The 17,579-nt window shown below is 46.4% G+C and overlaps 5 protein-coding genes across 5 annotated transcripts; 2 read left to right on the forward strand and 3 right to left on the reverse strand.

The window, feature by feature from the left end:
* Nucleotides 1-5,655: 5,655 nt before the first annotated feature.
* LAJ45_03582 (uncharacterized protein) lies at nucleotides 5,656-7,371 on the forward strand (the record flags this gene model as incomplete). The annotated part of the gene is made up of 1 exon (XM_046113167.1): nucleotides 5,656-7,371. One exon carries the CDS (start codon nucleotides 5,656-5,658, stop codon nucleotides 7,369-7,371), a length of 1,716 nt encoding a protein of 571 aa, XP_045973460.1.
* Nucleotides 7,372-8,285: 914 nt separating this feature from the next.
* LAJ45_03583 (uncharacterized protein) lies at nucleotides 8,286-8,642 on the forward strand (the record flags this gene model as incomplete). Its single annotated transcript, XM_046113168.1, has 1 exon — nucleotides 8,286-8,642. The coding sequence occupies one exon, from the start codon at nucleotides 8,286-8,288 to the stop codon at nucleotides 8,640-8,642; it is 357 nt and encodes a 118-aa protein (XP_045973461.1).
* Nucleotides 8,643-10,927: 2,285 nt separating this feature from the next.
* LAJ45_03584 (uncharacterized protein) lies at nucleotides 10,928-12,049 on the reverse strand (the record flags this gene model as incomplete). The annotated part of the gene is made up of 1 exon (XM_046113169.1): nucleotides 10,928-12,049. The coding sequence occupies one exon, from the start codon at nucleotides 12,047-12,049 to the stop codon at nucleotides 10,928-10,930; it is 1,122 nt and encodes a 373-aa protein (XP_045973462.1).
* Nucleotides 12,050-15,204: 3,155 nt separating this feature from the next.
* On the reverse strand, nucleotides 15,205-15,942 carry LAJ45_03585 (uncharacterized protein; the record flags this gene model as incomplete). The annotated part of the gene is made up of 1 exon (XM_046113170.1): nucleotides 15,205-15,942. The coding sequence occupies one exon, from the start codon at nucleotides 15,940-15,942 to the stop codon at nucleotides 15,205-15,207; it is 738 nt and encodes a 245-aa protein (XP_045973463.1).
* A 10-nt stretch (nucleotides 15,943-15,952) lies between these two features.
* On the reverse strand, nucleotides 15,953-16,321 carry LAJ45_03586 (uncharacterized protein; the record flags this gene model as incomplete). Its single annotated transcript, XM_046113171.1, has 1 exon — nucleotides 15,953-16,321. The coding sequence occupies one exon, from the start codon at nucleotides 16,319-16,321 to the stop codon at nucleotides 15,953-15,955; it is 369 nt and encodes a 122-aa protein (XP_045973464.1).
* Between the last annotated feature and the right edge of the window lie 1,258 nt (nucleotides 16,322-17,579).

The following is a 17,579-nucleotide window of genomic DNA, read 5'->3' on the forward strand; positions in this document are numbered from 1 at the left end:
TCCGTCCCTTCCAGCCAATGTCTCCAAGTCAAGAGGGCAGAAACTATTGCGAGCATCTCCTTGTCGTAGATCTCATAGTTAACCTCTGCCTCGTTGAACTTGCGAGAGTGGTAAGCTACCAGATGTAGAATACCGTCCTCGAACACCTGAGAGAGTATTGCGGCCTCAGCCCAGTCACTCGCATCAGTTTCCACGATTGCTTCGCGGTGTTCGTCATAGTGTCGGAGTATTGGAGCAGACGTAAATCTCCCTTTGAGCTCGTCGAACGCCTCTTGCTGTTCCCTGCCCCATTTCCATACGGAACCTTTCTTCAGGAGATCGGTCATAGGTCTGCAAACCTCGGAGTATCGGTGGATGAACCGTCTTAGGAAATTGGCGAAGCCGAGGAAGCATTGAAGTTCCTTGACCTTGGTTGGGGCTAACCAACCTTCGATCGCCTGGACTTTCTTTGGTGATACTCGGTTCCCTTTTCCTGATAGCATAAATCCCAGGAATTCTACCTCCTGTTGATACCACTCCGTTTTCTCGAGGTTTCCGTATAGATGGTGTCGTCGCAGTCGCTCCAAAACTTCCCGTACAAGAGTCGTATGCTCTTCTCTAGTCTTCGAATACATTAAGATGTCATCCAAGTAGACTACTACGCCTTGATCTAGAAGATCCTTGAATATGGTATTGACCATGACCTGAAACGACGCAGGAGCGTTGGTCAAGCCAAAAGGCATTACCCTATATTCGAAGAGGCCGTATTTCGTTCGGAAAGCGGTTTTCCATTCTTCGCCCTTAGCAATCCTAATCAGATTATAGCCATTTTTCAGGTCTATTTTCGTGAAGTAGAGTGCTCCTTTCGTTGCGTCGGCCAGCTCGTTCATGAGCGGCAGTGGATAACGGTTCTTGATTGTGATTCCATTCAAACCGCGAAAATCGACACATAACCGAAGCTTACCATTAGCTTTCGGAACGAACAGGACGGGTGCCGCTGCTGGGCTAGTGGAGGGGACTACTTTGCCGGAGGGCAAGTTTTCGTCCAAATATTCTCGGAGTGCCTTGTCTTCAGGTGGGGAGAGCGAGTAGATCGGTCCCCACGGAGGCTGCTTTCCTTCCATAAGAGGAATGGTATGATCCCATTCAGAGTGGTCAGGTAGTCGAGCGGCTCCTTCCTTGGAGAACACGTCGGCGTATTCCTGAAACTCCACCGGTATAGCACTAACGAGAGCCTCGTTTACCAATGCTCTTGCCCAAAAGGGGTGTTGCTCGATCGTCATCTGCTTCTTGGGTGACGCCCTCAGCAGCCTGATGACCAACTCTTCTGGGTCTTGATCGTAGATGTCTTCGACTGATACGAAGCATCCATTGACTATACAGTTGTTGCTATGGAAGCTAACACTGTTGCGTCCCCAATGGATGGTTGGTTGATGCTCCTTGAGCCATCGATGTGGTATGACGAGGTCCTCTCCTGCAAACGAGCCAACCTCACAGGTGATAGCCCTGTCCAGATGGTTGCCGATGCGGAGGGAAAGAGGTTGGGTGGTGTGAGCGCCGGAGTTGGGCATAGGGGTACCATCGGCCTGTCTGATAATGAGAGGCTTTGGTCGAGGTTGAGTAGGTATTTTCGCACGGTGGATACAATCCCAGGACATGATCCAGTCCTCTGTGCCACTGTCTAAGAGTGCATTGACTGTTGCGACATGTTTGGTGCTAGTTGCGGGGTGGTCCCAAGAGATCTCGATCTCGAGACGAGTTTCTTGTGTGTTGGAAGACATGTTTGTATGTTGGTTTGGTAAAAGGTTTGTATTGGTTTTGGGTGTGGGTTTCGATGATTTTTCTTCGTTGAGCGTGGGGTGAGAGGGTTTATATAGAGAGTTCGAGTGTTCGATGAAGATCATGGTACAACACTTATGCACCAGGCGTTTCGGGGTGTAACCCCATCCTCAGAGTGTGTGTAAAGAGAATTGAATTTCCGCGCGTATAAAACAAATATAGAAAATCTCGTGGCCAACCCATAAAAATACCCGTAATACATAAAACCCTTGTTTCCATAGCCCAAAGTAGAAAGAAACCCGTAACGTAACATGAGATACCGAAAAATAGAAATACCCAATCAATTTTGATCCTCCAAAGTTGTAATCCTTGCCCTAAACGCCTCATTCTGGGGGCCCAATTTCCGCTTCTTTTCACCCTCCCTTCCGTGGTCCTTTCCTCCGGAAGGATACCGTTTCCTCTTCAGGTCGGTTAACCTGACCTTACTCGTCGCCACGCAATCTTTCGCGAAGTGGTTATCTCTACCACAACGAAAACACTTTCCTTCCTTTTGCCACTTCTCCTTTTCGTCCTTGGTGACACCTAGGTCATCCGAGGCCTTGGAGTTGTGCGCTGGCACGGAGAAAGTTTTCCGAGGTGCGGGGTTGCGCGATTTTCGCCGTTCCGACTTCTCCTCACGAGGTTTCACGACATCTTTGCCACGTAAGATTTCTTTCCGGGCCTTTACCTCGTGATCCTTACGTCCGACCTTCCTAACCCAGGCTAGCCATTCCGCGAAATCTTCTGGTTCCTCGATCGCGTTTGAGAGGCGTTGTTCCAGCGAGGAGTTTATTCCTGTTAGGATCATGGATTTCATTACGATGGGTCCGACCTTCGCGTCCCATTCCAGATTCTGCATCTCATTGATGTAGTCATCGATCATGCCAGTTTGACGGAGCTTATCCATCTTCTGTTTGGCTTGTTCTTGACTTGTTCGATTGCCGTACTGAATCCGTAATTCGTTTTTGAAATTTTCCCATGTTCCGATGCTGGGGTCTACCGATAGTCGCTCCACGAAGTTTCGCCAGAATTTTGCCGCACTCCCGGTAAGTTCGAGGGATGCCCACAGGATCTTAGTTTGGTCGTCCCACCGGACTTTCCTCTGAAGTTCAATTAAGACTTCCATTTGGTCGATCCAGTGTCGTACGTCTTCGTCGGCTTTTCCGGAGAAGGGGATTTTTGCCTGTTTTGGCGTATCTCCCAGGGTGGTGCGAGGGGGTACATGAGATCTACCTCTTGCTGCCTGTTACGGCGTCTTCGCTCCTCCCGTCTTCTCTGTCTTCGTTCGCGTGCTCGACGATCGTCCTCTGAATCGGAGGAGCTGGATGAATCTGAGGGGGATGGGCCTCGTGGTTTTGCGTGGTTTCCGCCGTTGCCGTTATTGCCATTGCCTCCCCTGCCTCCTTGTTCACTTTGCTGGCTCCTTGCCTCGGAGCGAGGGGGTACGGGGGGTTGGCTCCCTGATCCTTCCGGTCTCTCTCCGGAATTGCTAGGGGGGTTCTGAGGGGGTTGGGGGGGTACTACGCCTCCACCTCCTGAGCCTTCGGGGGCTGCTGCCGTTCTATTGGCTGCTAACCGCATCTGCTCAATAATCTCCTCCAGGTTCTTCTTCGTTCCTGCGAACTGGTCTTCTATCGCAGCTTGTCTGTCCCGTTCCATCCTCTCGAGGGCAGCCATAACCTCCGCGGGTATCTGCACAGGGCCATCTTTCGGGAGTTGCTGAACGAAGTTGGTCAGCGCATTTATGTGCTGATCCTGTCGCTCCTGCCTTTCCTGATGCGCCCTAGTAGCTTCCACGATCTGCCCAAGGACTTGGCCGAGGTTGCTGGTAGCGGCGGTGGATTCCGCTCGTAGCTGAGCCATGACCTGGTTGAGCTGACTGTCGCGTTCGGCTCTGTCCCCAGCGAACTTGGCGTGGAGGTCCTCGACGATCTTGTTGGTATACTCCTGCTGCTGCCGGGTGAGTTCCCTGAGTATGGGGATATCCCGCACGTGCATGCTGAGTTCCTCGATCCCGCGGCTGAGTTGCTGTACTACTGGAGCCCCTTGTCGCTGGACTTCTTGCCCGATGAGATCGCCAAAAGGGTTCTCCACCCGTCGTTCCTCTACGTCCATGTTGGTATCCTCGTCGTCGTCCATTACCCGAGGTACCGAGGGCCTCTGAGTAGAGGATCTCTCTCTGATTGGGGTGACGTATGGGGAGAACTCCCGGTGGTCTACCTGCCGCCTCCTCGCCTGCCCATAGGATTCTTCCTGCCTCGTCGATGCGAAGAGGGAGCCTATCGGCACATCTCTCTCTTTCCTGTGGCGCCTCTTCGCCTGGGTTTCTAATATACCTCGATCTCTCAAGGCGATTGAACTCTTCATATTGTAGTCTTCCTCCGACCGTTGCTGATGAGCCCTTGACATTGCTAAGTTGCTCGAGTTTGAGCTGTGGATGCCTTCTGCACCAGGGTTGGGCAATGAACCAGGGGGCTGGATGAGCAAGTCCGAAAGACCGTTGGGAGAGAGTGATCTTGATTGGGAAGAGTTCTGGGTAGTTGAGGATTTCGGGATCGTATTCCTCGAAGGTAGCGGTGGTTCCTGCTTCTGCGAAGAAACCTGAGTAGTGAAGGTATCCGCAGTATAGATGTTCGGCGCTTCCTCTTCGAACGATGAAGGATGTAGCGCAAAGGTAGTCGTTGATGGCTGCTGTTGCCACTCGGGGGTGCATATAGTACCTTGGTCTTTTCTAATAGACTAAGCGCTTATTCCTCTACTGAGAGCACGGTGACTATCCGCCACTAAGCAAAATACTCAGAGTATTGGTTTAAGCGAGTAGTTGTCTTATCGAGACTTTGGTAGTGTATGCGATAGGTAAAGAGTAAAAGTTAGGGATAAGGAACAATATAGTGTTTCATTCCTATAAGCCATACATTTGAAAAAATTACCGCCGATTACAACAGTAACTATGTAAAGCGTACTTAAGAAATAAAATCTGGCTTTGCTCTTCAAGTATTTCAAGGATCTCTAGTGTTTCCAATAGCGTAGAGTAGGTAGTAAATACCTCGCTAAGAAACCCGCCAGGTCCAACTTGCAACTCATCAAACAGATATTACTCAGAAATCGGCGGTCTCTACAGGTCTTAGCGAGTCGCTGTTCTGTAGTCCCCTATTCCTTTCGGATTCTTGACTTGATGGTTGATGATACCCTCAAGTCTTCGCAGAATCAAGCCCTATTTATACATGTTGGAACCTATGCCAAGGCCCGCTTTCTAATACTAACTGATACAACGATAATAGAATAAGATAACGTTCCCGAAGATAACCCAGATAGAAAAGCGCCCCCGCATAGTCCCGTCCTCCATTCTAATTCCGACACGTAACCATGAACCTTGCAATTGCCAGTCATCGGGCTGTACCATACTATTATCCTAGACCTACTTCCCTAAGTAGAACAGCCTACAGCCGTAAGCCCCGCTTTCTATTCTATCCCGGGTGAGACACCCAATAGTAAGCGTGCCGTCATAATAGTATAGTACTAGTGTGGTAACACCGTGTGCCCCAACACTACCCGATACCTTTCTATACTTGTCCTTTCGTTACCCGACCGTCCTCGCATCACAACCCGTCACTCGTATTCCTCGTTGTCCTAAGCCTCTAGAACAGTGTTCCGTAGTTCCTGTAACAGACTGAATACCAATGGGCCACATGCGTGATAACCCTTACTGTCTTGTACTAATATTGAACATCAGCATCGTCCCACAATCAACAGATAAATCTGAAAGACAATTCACGGATTGTGAGAAATAGAGCTGTAGTAACGGAAGCCAACAATAACGCTGATCAAATAAGTAATTCCGAGGAATTACTCATAGCCATGTTATCTGTCTCGTTGACAAATACAAACCAAACAGAAAACCCCGAATCAGTACTAAGTAATGATCCAATCAGTTACACTGAAGCTATGAGTAGACCAGACTCGGAATTGTGGAAGCAGGCAACAAGAAATGAATGGGAATCGCTTCTGTTGAATAATACATTTGAACTTTCAGGCTATCAGCCCCAGCACGCAAAGGAAGGCGAATCTCAAAACAATCAATCAGGTATACCATTCGGAATCCATGCAATAGGGAGCAAATGGGTATACAAAAGGAAGCTGAATCCAGATGGTACGACACGATACAAAGTGAGATTGGTAGTCAAAGGCTATGAGCAGGTTGAAGGAATCGATTTCAAAGAGACTTATGCACCCGTTTCGAAACTTACAACAGTACGCATGCTCTTAAACCTAGCGGCAAAATATGACTGGCGAGTGGACCACCTTGACGTCGTCACCGCCTTCCTTAATCCGAAGATAGACAGAGATAATGTCTATATGTCATTGCCACCTGGTATCGACTGGCTGGACCCTGATTTGTATCAGAGCTCAATACATTGTGTTCGACTACTGAAAGCCCTATACGGTCTTAAACAAGCACCCAGACTCTGGTACGAAGATATTAACCAATTTCTACTATCAATCGGTTTTGAGCAATCCACGACCGATCCAAATCTATATATTCAACATAGCGTACTACTACTACTCTATGTGGATGATATACTACTCGTATCTACTGGCAACAATGACAGCAGCAGTGATATCAAAGAGAAAATCCAAAACCGATATCAAACAATGGACCTAGGACCAGTGAAACGATTTCTTGGCCTGGAAATTGAGAGGGACGTTAAACAAAGGTCAATCACACTATCACAGAGCGAATACATCAAAAGTATTCTCAACCGCTATCAAATGCAGTCTTCCCATTCTGTTTCAAGCCCTATGGATCCAAATATCGATCTCAACAATCTAAATTGCCACGACAAATTTGTTGCGGACAGAAATCTCTATCTTTCAATTGTCGGATCCCTCATGTATGCAGCTCTGGGAACCCGGCCGGATATATCGTTTGCTGTTACTGTTCTAAGCCGTTATAATATTCAACCACTGCAAATGCACTTGACAGCGGCAAAAAGAGTACTCCGATACCTCAAAAGTACAGCACACTACAAAATTCACTTCATTGGTCAGCAGGCATCTTCAGAAATCGAAAACAGTTTGGGGATTTGTGGCTATACGGACTCTGACTGGGCAGGCAACACCTTGGACAGAAAGTCAGTAGGTGGCTGTATCTTTACTGGCAACGGTATTACTGGCGGGCCAATTCTATGGCAGGCAAAATCTCAAACTGTGGTGGCTCTATCCACACTGGAAGCCGAGTATATTGCATGTTCGGACGCCACCAGAGAAGGACTCTGGCTTCGACGTCTTCATCAAGACATAATCAGTTCAATAAACTCCCAAGTGACTCCGAATAATGAACCAATACCGATAATGTGTGACAATCAGGGAGCACTCAAATTGATTGAAACCGGCGTAGTGAAGCAAAAGACTAAGCACATTGATGTCAAGTTCCATCACTCCCATCATGAGCAGAAAGCCGGCAATATCATATTCAGATACATACCTTCAAATGAGAATACAGCAGATCTCTTGACAAAGGCTCTTCCAGCTCCTCGTCATCAACAGCTAACAAGAATGATCAACATCTTCTAAATGAAGGTCTCTCACTCGGAAGAAGTATAGGAAGAGGGGAAGTGTTGGAGGGAGAATAGGAAGAGGGAGCATAGGAAGAGGGGAAGTGTTGAATTCGAGCGTCCTATGCACCTTATTAGTGTGAGGTACAGATGGCAGTGAGGAGGAACTTGAAGGCCGGGTTAGGACGAGTGAGCAAGGGTGATGCATACAAGGATGGTAGCAGTCACAGGCAACGAACTTTCTTTCTTCTCTTCTCTCTACTACCTCTGTATCAAAAAGAACGAATAAATCAATAAAATCTATCATCTTTCTCAACAGGTATAACTGGTTTTGCAGATTTCTAAACCGTTCAAACTATTTATTGAGGGCGATAAGAACTGCACCAACTGTTAAGTTCAACGGTTCAGTCAAACCGGTTTGAACCATATAACGGTAAACCACTGGAAACCTTGGTCTACATTCTCATGTCAGAGCTTGAAGTTTCCTAAACTAAGCTTTCTTCAAAGGTGTATGTACGTTAGTTACGTTGGAATGCATGTTCAATGTCCCAGTGACAGAGGTGGCGCATGATTCGTTCGGGGGACACGTTTAGTCACCATTTCGTTTACTATAATCACAATCGCGCCAGGCAATAGCTAGTGCGGGGTTAATGAACCGCCGTCCTGTTAAAATTCCCTCTGGATAGAAATTTAAATCCCGAGGTTGTATACAGCTATCGTGTTCGTTTTACTGTGCGAAACTATTTGAAATTGCGCGGGTCTCCAAAAATGATATTGCACCCCCCCAAAAGAAAGGTGCATGCTTGGGATTATTTGTTACGCTAGCTCTCGCGCACTGTATAAATAGCAAGTACCTTTCCCATTTTCTCCTGCTTCCCACTAAACCAGAAAAACCCATAATCCCTTTATTTTCACATCCATTCACAACACCAAATGGACGAACAAAGATCATCTTCTCCAATTATCCACCCTGGGAATACAACCCCCCCACCGAGGTCTCTCATTCTTACCGCTCACCTCAGACTCTTATACGAGAGTAGAGCCAATTACGAGTCCACCTACGGATGCATCTCTCGTGATGTCCAATCCGACATCAGGCACAATCGCCTCTACCCATGTGCCGCCTTGTGTGACAACATTGGGGAGCTCCTCGAGAAGAAATGGCGTATTAGAGCCCTGTTGGATCAAATTAACGACGACATTGAGGTCCTTGAAGGATATCTGCGCAGTGCCATCACCACCGAAGCTGCTGCTAGGGCTACGGGGGATGCCACCGGCACTGCTAATTAAACAGAGTTTGGAATAGGGAGGGTGGTTGGTTATATCTCAACCGGCTGTCGTATGTTTTAGTTCCTCATTCCGATTCGCTATATCAACGGCTAAACAAACTTTAGTACCTGTTCCTCACGACACATTCCTACCTTCAATACGCCCGAATTGTCGCCTCCGCCACCCTTTAAGTGCTCAGTTCGAGTTATTTCATTCCATACTCTTTTCCTCTTTACAGCCTTGACATCCTGATGTCTTTGTAAGACCTCTTCTTCTCCATCTTCCGCACTCATTCATCTCCGATAGAGGTCTAACAATATTACGCGCTATACAGGATTTACGGTGGATCTCAATTTTACGGTATATAAGTTCAACGATAGGGATTCTGTTTAAATTTAGAAGAGGTCGATCTTGCGGTTTCCCTAGTAACTCAACCTTGTAAACAAAAAAAACTCGAGTCTAAATTTTCATGTTCTCTTTCTGTCCATAGTTTCTTTCCACGTGTAGCAAACAACCGTTACAAGAGAAAAACTTAAAAATACAGCAAGGAATAAAACGTAACACCAAGCGTGGGGCTTGTGCGTGCATGTCTATCCGCATAGATCTCCCTAATACCACTTCTTATAACCGTTGCCTAAACTCTAGGCTATTTCTATGATATATTCTGCTTTCACACTCAAAAATCACATTTTATAGATAAATAACCTCCGTAGTCAGGATTTTAACTTTCCCATATACCGTTCCCGGGATTGAAGACTGGACTGGCTCCGTCGTTGCGTGAGGGGGGCTAGGGTCATTACTGAATGTCTAAGTCCAGAATATCCTACCACTATCATCGGGATATAGATATATATGCCTAGTCCTCCGATACAAGCGGAAATGATATTTGATGCCTTCCTTACACCGGGTCGATCGATCCTTTCTAACGGATGGCGTATATATTTCCTGTGGCCTATTTTTAGTGCAAGATCATCAGCTCTATCCCTTGGACGGATGAAAGTGGTCAAATTCGCGACCTACCTCTTTCAGCTATCACTAACCTTCTGTGGTAACTATTGCTAATTGTTTATTGGCTCTGTTGTTGTTATAAACCGTAAAAAGCAAGGCAATTCCCTTATTAAGTGGTGCACGGTCCAGGCCGCGAATTTGACCACTTGCATCCGTCCAAGGGATACTCTTACATAGAAGCTGATTGAAAAGGTAAAATCATAGTGAAGAAATAGTCTTTGCGATCGAAGTTGCATGCATACAGTACACCAATTCATGGAAACGTATATCGGAAAGTGAGCAAACGGACCTGAGGTGTAGAGTAGATGAGTACGATCTGAATAATCCACTCGGTGCATGCAATTCGTTGGTTATATAGACATGTATGTGTGCAAATAATATCAATACAGTTTGGGAATACGTAGATTATATTTAAAGCCACTGGAGGTCAATCAAATTTAGGCGATTGAGTTGATCTGCGAAGATCTACCCACTCGAGCTTTATCTAAGCCTATGTAAGTAGTATACAGCCCAACGATATCTTGATCCTGATCAAATGATACATCTGGGAAGAAAAGGTTATTATGTGTACGTTTAGTTTGGGCTTTGGAGGCCAGTAGTAAATCCATAAATTATAATTTGGTAGCTAGCTGTGAGATAAAACAACATTTCTGTTCTGCAGGGTAAACTCCAAGCAAGTGGGTGGCCGCGGGTCCGAAACTGGCAGTTTTTTTTTTGGGGGGGGGTTTAATTGTTGACCTAAACTGATATGCCTATTTAAAAACTACAGAAATTGATATAATCCAGATATACGTCGTATGTATATGCGGATCATGTATCGCAATATAATGGGATATTAATTTAGGATAAGGCTATCAGTACCTTCCGGCTTAAATTATCGATCCTTTTCCTTTTCTAATACAAGTCGTTCTGAGATTAAAAACAATTGCCAATGCAAAAGGTAAAAGAAAAGTGCCGCCGGGCATCTAGTACTTTGTTCTTTCACAAGGTCTGGGAAGGGAGCACTATGAGATCATACTCGTAGCAGTTTGAAACATAGCTATTGGCGCCACATAGTACAAGAGAAAATGATTTGATTTGAAACGAAAATGCTTATATTTAATCTTTGAAGTAAAAGACAAAGCATGACGAGAGCCGCATCTCTCTACAGAGCGAAGATATTTCGATACTGAATCGAAAAAATGAAACAAATAACACTGCAATAACTCATGCAATGCACGATATACCTAGTATAACCACCCACCTAAAGTTTGCCCCATAATCACTTAAGTCGCCCTCCTCTGGCGCTTCTCTCCTTCCTATCCCCTCATTCTGATCGCCTCCTTAACCTTCTTCAAATGATCGACAACCATAGCAGCAGCCACAACCACATTTCTAGTGCTCCCCATCGGGATCTGGTCAGCCCTCTCGCCGTTCACATCAAGAACCTCCATATCAGCACCAGCCTTTAACAACTCAGGCACCATCGCAGTCTCTCCGGACCTCACAGCATGCCAAAGCGCAGTGCAACCCCTCATATCGATCAGATTAATCTTTGCACCGGATTGAATAATCGTTCGAACACAGCCGATATGAGCATCTTTGAAGTCCGCGATCCCACGATCACCTAATCCACCAACCCTCTCTGGCCCGAAGCGAGCGAGAAGGTGTAACGGTGTAAGACCACTTTCGTTTTCCTCGTTGACATCGATGCCCCCGGCACAGAGGAGTTGGACAGTCTCATACATGTCGACAGCAGTGAACTTGAAAGTGCTTTGAGGTCCCACGCTGACAGCAAAGTGGAGGAGTCTGTGCCTATTACGGTTGACGACCGAGCACCCCTCGATGACCAAACGACGAACCTCGGAGAGGTTTGAGGTCACTACAGTGAGAAGCCCTTGGTTACAGATATCGACACGGTACTCGGGTTCGATTAAGCGGTATATTGGATCAGCAATGGAAAGGATGTTGTCCTGGACGGCGCAGAGGAAGCAATAGAGGAGCTGGTCCTGGGTCAAGTATGGGGTCAGGAGGTGTAACATCTGGGGTCTCCTCTCCGAGCACATCATGTCGACGACTTCCTCAAGGCATACGTGCCCGAAAGTGAGGAAACCGGAAACAAGACCGAAAACAACCGGGTTTTGAGCTAAGACGACGGCCTGGAGTGCGTACTCCTGCGTCACGCTATGAGAATGCTGAAGTCCGAGATCAATGGCAGCTGGTCCATGAATCCTCATCGTACGTAAAATACACTCGGTGTCGACACTTTTGATGGCCGCGTAACCAGCAATAGCAGGGTCGACTTGCTCAAAAAGCAAGTCATAAAAGAATTGGTTGGTGAGAGAAAGACTCGCAATATCCTCAGGGCCCTGACACGCCTTGGCAAACATTAAGAGTAACTCATTGGGCAAGTCACTAATAATGTCGGTGTTACTCATCATGACTGGAAGAGATTAGTTACTTTCTTTAAGGAAATATCGTCAGGTCTACGAACAAATGAGAAGGCTTTTGTATGAAGAGTTTAGAAGAAACTGGTCAGATCCTGTTTATGGGAACCACTGGTCCACAGAGGGAGTATTAGCCAAACCCTCTTTAACAGAGTGAATCTCTCCCGTCACACGCCAACAATAGGAGATAATAGCGACGGTCCTCTTAAATGATCTTTAAAGGAGTAAAAAATGCTCACACGTTCGATTTACACAAGGAACCACAAGGGCTCTACTGCAACAAAAAAAAATTGCCGAAACCCTCAAATCCTATATCATATCACATTAATATCATATCACCAATAAGGAAAGGATATGTCGAGGATGAAGACAGTTAAAGACATACAGTTGAGGAAAAGGAAGAAGAAAATACTTGTTACTATGCGGTTTGGTGTAAAAGCGTGTGTTGTAAGATGGAAGGATGATGTGTGGTGGCAACGGTACTTCTCAAGGTAGGCATTACAACCAACGACACATGCCCTATTTAGCTCAGCGCAAAACTTATTTTCCTTACCACATTTTAAGGTCACATGGGGCAGAACTTGCCCAATCACGTCGGAACCGTTGTGACAATAATGTGCAGAAACGAAGGTGCCAGGATCTTACCTGAAGACTCAGCTTCTCAGCGCCGAATCCTCAATTGGCCATAACCAGAGAAAGATATCATCAATGAAGGCGAAACCACGCCTGATGTCACTCCCCCCCCCCCCCCCACTCCTAGATGCTGAGCTCATCCCGACACACCGGGGTACAGCATCTCCGACACACTCCACTCAACTCAATTTAGTTCAAGCAAACCCCAACCAGCACCTCTACATTTGTGAAATACTCCATAGTCGCTTGGTTGATGCAACAGAGATTAAATGCAGTCTTCTAGGTTGCTTTCATTAGTATTTGGCTATATACTGGCTGTTGATCACCATACGGTCCAGCATCACCGCATTCTGCTGGAAATCATATGATGACAGGCACAGAGAGGACCTCGAGACCTAACTACGCAAGGATGTTACCATCCTGGATATTTATTACTTTCTTACTGACATTGAAACCCCAAAACCTCTTAGTAACCCCCGCGTCTCGCTCCTATAGTACCGACTTCCTTGGTTATCAAAATCATGGGCACACTTTTTCCACTCCCACATATTCAAATACCGCGGTAAAGGAATTAATAATATCTTTGAGAAAGGACTAGAACACAGGAAAGAATACTGCTGAGGGCCGACCCTCTCTGCATGCACCCGAGCGCAGATAAATCCCGAATCCTAAACAACTCAATTGGAAGATCACACTGTGCTTGATCACCGGCATTTAATGTGATTTAATTACTTCTCTCTGGTTTTCTGTACCGATCGTAACCCATCGTTTATAAGCGCTTTTAATGGGAAAGATGCCTGGGTTTGATATCTTTGGTAGTTTTAATTGAAGGCAGCCACTCACAGAAGCATGCACCGCATTGCTATCAGGGTGAGGAGCTGTGGCGCATTGCTGTGGCAAAGTGTATGAATCTTGCCCTGCAGGGAAAGCTCAGCAGGGAGATGCATCGACAGAGATAAGGCTGAGGATAACCTGCCGCTTAAGGAGGAAATTTAATGATTGTGGGAATTTTTTTACTGCAGATACGTGAATTGATTTTTATGAAATAAGGCTACGAAACGGAAGTCAGGTCTAGCTATAATTGTGTATAATTTCTGCTAATGATCTATAATAGCGTCTCGGCGCAAAAATTAAATCGATGGTCGTTTAGCAGCCCGTTATCGCTCTAGTTCGGGGTTTTGCGGTATCTCCCGGAATTCCCAGCATTAAGGAAAGATTATGAGCTTTTATAAGATGTTAGATATGATGATGAAATTATTCTAGAAATAATTCTAGAAATGATTTCTCATGGCCATTGGTTATCATATTACAACAATTCAACTTCAAAACGCCGAAGTGCATGAGGTGGTTTCTTCGTACTCCCTTCCCCAGTAAGGAGATCATCAAAAAAGAAAAGGTGAAAAGAGAAAAAAAATTCCACAATGATTTTTGAAGCTCTTATGATATCTATGCATCTTCCATGACTACTGGGAATTATTTTACGTTGCATTTCGGTGTGATTTCACGCTTGTCCCGTTACTAACAAACTAGGCTGGGGAGATTTCCACATTGCGATGGCCAGCATCGAACTATATCACATCCATTCTCTTAGCGAACAACGCGCATTATTGTTGATGAAATTCATTTTGGTAGAACATCGGTCAATCTTGCGCACCCTGCACGGCCTGCGGTTGACATGTCGGTTCTTGATTCTTAGTGGGAGCCGCTAACCGGAACGGTAGTAGAATGGATCCGAGTGAGAGCCTATGACGGGTTGCTATGGCAAAGCCAGCCCATGTGTCATGCAAGGGGAGCGGCCCTGCATCGCCAGGGATGCAGTGAAGGTTAATCCAACGTCTAGGAGACAAATCTAATAATTGTGGGAATATCCTTGATTCTGGATACGTGTGTGAGTAATGATTTGCTTAGCGAATGGGGTTAATCAAAGTAGCTTAGATCTAGCTATAAGTTTCCAAGTAACTATTCTAGATGTTTTTGTTTATATAATTATTGAGCCTCAGTGCGGTGGATGTGCAACCTGATCCATCAGGAGAGAATGGAGCGCAGGCTACCGAAAATAAACATCGTTTTTTAACTCTGGGATTAATATGTGTGTAGTCATCTTGGTCTCTGTTTCTCTCATTCTGTTACATTTGGTCTCACCTGTATCAAGTATAATGGAGCGAGGACATATTAAAGAACCCTTTCCGGTTCGAGATCCTAAGTAGAATCTTAAAATCACAGTGTTGGAGGTAAACCATTCCGGCGACGCAGGAAAGGTGGCAGTCACAATTCCAAGAGTGAAGCGTTTAAAGAAAGTAGAGATTTTTTATTTATTCTGGTCCTAGTTCTTTTCGTAGTGCGATACGATTACGAGACAAAGGATGATATGTCCTCTCTTCTAAACGTACAGTAGTTTCGACAATATTGAATATTTGAATTTCTTCACCCTTTTGCCCCGTTAAACTCCAACACGAAATCACCATGCCCTCGCGAGACCTTATAATTTAGACAGGTCCACGCCTCAAGCCTTGCTATCAGGCAGGCACTGAACCCTCCTCAAGCATCCTTCTTTCCTCAACGTACGTATCGGACTGCTGCCTCATCTCGATGACCAACTGTGCCCACCACCTCACATCCCTATTACTACCCTTCGGAATTTGATCGTCCCTCTTCCCGTCGCGGTGGATATTATTAAAGTTTGATCCGGCATACAGCAGCATCTCCACAATGTGTGCCTCCCCCGCCCTCACCGCATACCAAAATGCCGTCCTCCCATTTACTCCAGCCTTATCGACCGTTGCCCCTGCACTCAACAACGCCGTCACACACCCCATATGAGTCACCTCCCATTTTGCGCTTTCCTGCGCCGGCATGCTGCGCGGCCCATTCAGTGCCAGCAGATGCAGCGGCGTGTACGAATCTCGATCGGCCTCATCCACCATAGCGCCGATCTGGCACAAGAGCTCCACCGTCTCAAGCACGTCGCGCGGCTCGTATGTACGCGGGTGGGTCTCTGTCGAGATGACAAAGTGCAGAAATCTGTTGGGGCGGCAGCAGAGTGGGGCACAGCGCTCACCGAGGAAACGCCGGGCCTGGCGCATGTTCAGGTGGACGGCTTTGTGGAAGAGTTTATGGCAGGACATGATTCCGTTGCTGCGCGGCATCGGGGTGTGGAAGATGTGGGCGAATTGAAAGTTGGCCTTGTGGACCGCGCGGGAGAAGCAAATGTACAGCGGGTACGGGCTGAGATAGCACGTGAGCAAGTGGGCCATGGAGGGCAAGTTATTTTCGAGTATTCTCTATGCTCTTATGGTGGCGAGTGATGTATCGATCGATTAGGCCGAATATTTCCAAGGAATTGGAACGAAGAACCGGCTCCAGGGCGTAGTTCCCTGTGACGGTGTGCTGGTGTCTGAGGCCACAGAGGAGGCTATTTGGTCCTCTTGCGTTCAAGGTGAGCCTAATTGTTTGCACACTGAAAGACATCACGGCGACATAGCCCGCGACAGCCTCGGGGACGCTGTCGGAGAGGAGGAAGCGGAGGGATCGGTCCGTCATGGCGAGAGAGGCCACATTTTCGGGGCCTTCACAGGCGTCGGCGATGGCCCAGAGGACCTCGACAGGTATGCTTTGGAACATGTTTTTTGCCATGATTTCTGGGAAGGTGTCAGTGAGTGTGATCAGAGTTGGGAGGAAGCTGTTCTTTACCTATTGTAAAAGGAATCAGGAAGGCAGCGGAAAACGGGTGTGAAGGTTACGAATTTATGCGGGAAGTTTATGTGTGTTGTAATGTATTGGGACTGTCGCTTACCTGGATTCTCCCTCCTGTCTTGAATACTGGAACATGTGCCGAGATGCGGGCCTGGGCGGGATAGAGGTAGGATTAGGGGCAGGATGGCCATATAAATTAGGAATTGCACTTGTGTGCGAAAAGATTCCGCCAGCTGCAAAGCGGTCTGGTAGGACCGCGCATCATCGAATATATGTATAGTAGGATATATAAGAAGTTTCTTTATAAATATCCTAGATATTCTCACGATGGGAGAGCTATCAGTCCCCTATTTATATTAACTTACAAATGTTCGATCAGGACCACATGTGCCCGCACGCCGCACGAACGACGGTTTACATCAAGAGGTAGTAGGGACTTATGCACGGAGGTACACGTGTAATTTCCGGGGGTGTTTTCTTTGATCTTAACGTAGCTAGAAGTTTGTCTAATTGTAACAGATCCAATAAGAGATTTACTTGACCGCACGAATAATTTTCCCGAGTGATATTTCAAGATCATCACCCGTCAAGAATTCCAGACACCATGCCTAGAGCATCGCAGTAGAAAGAGCCCAATAGTAGAAACCAACTTTCGATAGTAGCAGCTGTAGGGGCTCTCATTGGGCAGTATAGAAAAGGAGGGAAGAAAACCAAAGACACAGTTATACTAGTAGCTGGCTGGCATTTGTGATAGGCGCGTTGAACGGGCTGCAACGTGTCAGTTTGACGACGTGATAAAGAAAATGTAGTCCAGTTTTCAGGATTACATGGCTCACGAACAACTAAAATAAGTGTACCAGAGCGCGCTCATAAAGCTGGGCTGACCCCAAGCCTTAATTAAACTTGGGTCATATGCATAGATCTACCCATAAGAGACTAGAATCCAATCAGATACATATATACCGAGCTGCGCAAGTTTTATTATGCGTTATCTGCGTGTGTCTATTTTTTTAACCCAAAATCGATGGGGTTAGTAAGTAGGCAGGGGCACATTGAAACCTCGGTTATCTTAGACACTTTACTTATTGAGACGGACATATGGCTGCACAAAGGATTTCATAAATCTCAAAGCAGAATACCCGCACTCTGCCATAGTCACGTAGTAAGAGGTTGTCAAAGCGACCCATTTCCAGTTTCG

Source organism: Morchella importuna (assembly GCF_003444635.1).
Source record: "Morchella importuna strain M04M26 chromosome Unknown Morimp01GS008, whole genome shotgun sequence".
Classification (NCBI taxonomy): Eukaryota; Fungi; Ascomycota; class Pezizomycetes; order Pezizales; family Morchellaceae; genus Morchella; species Morchella importuna.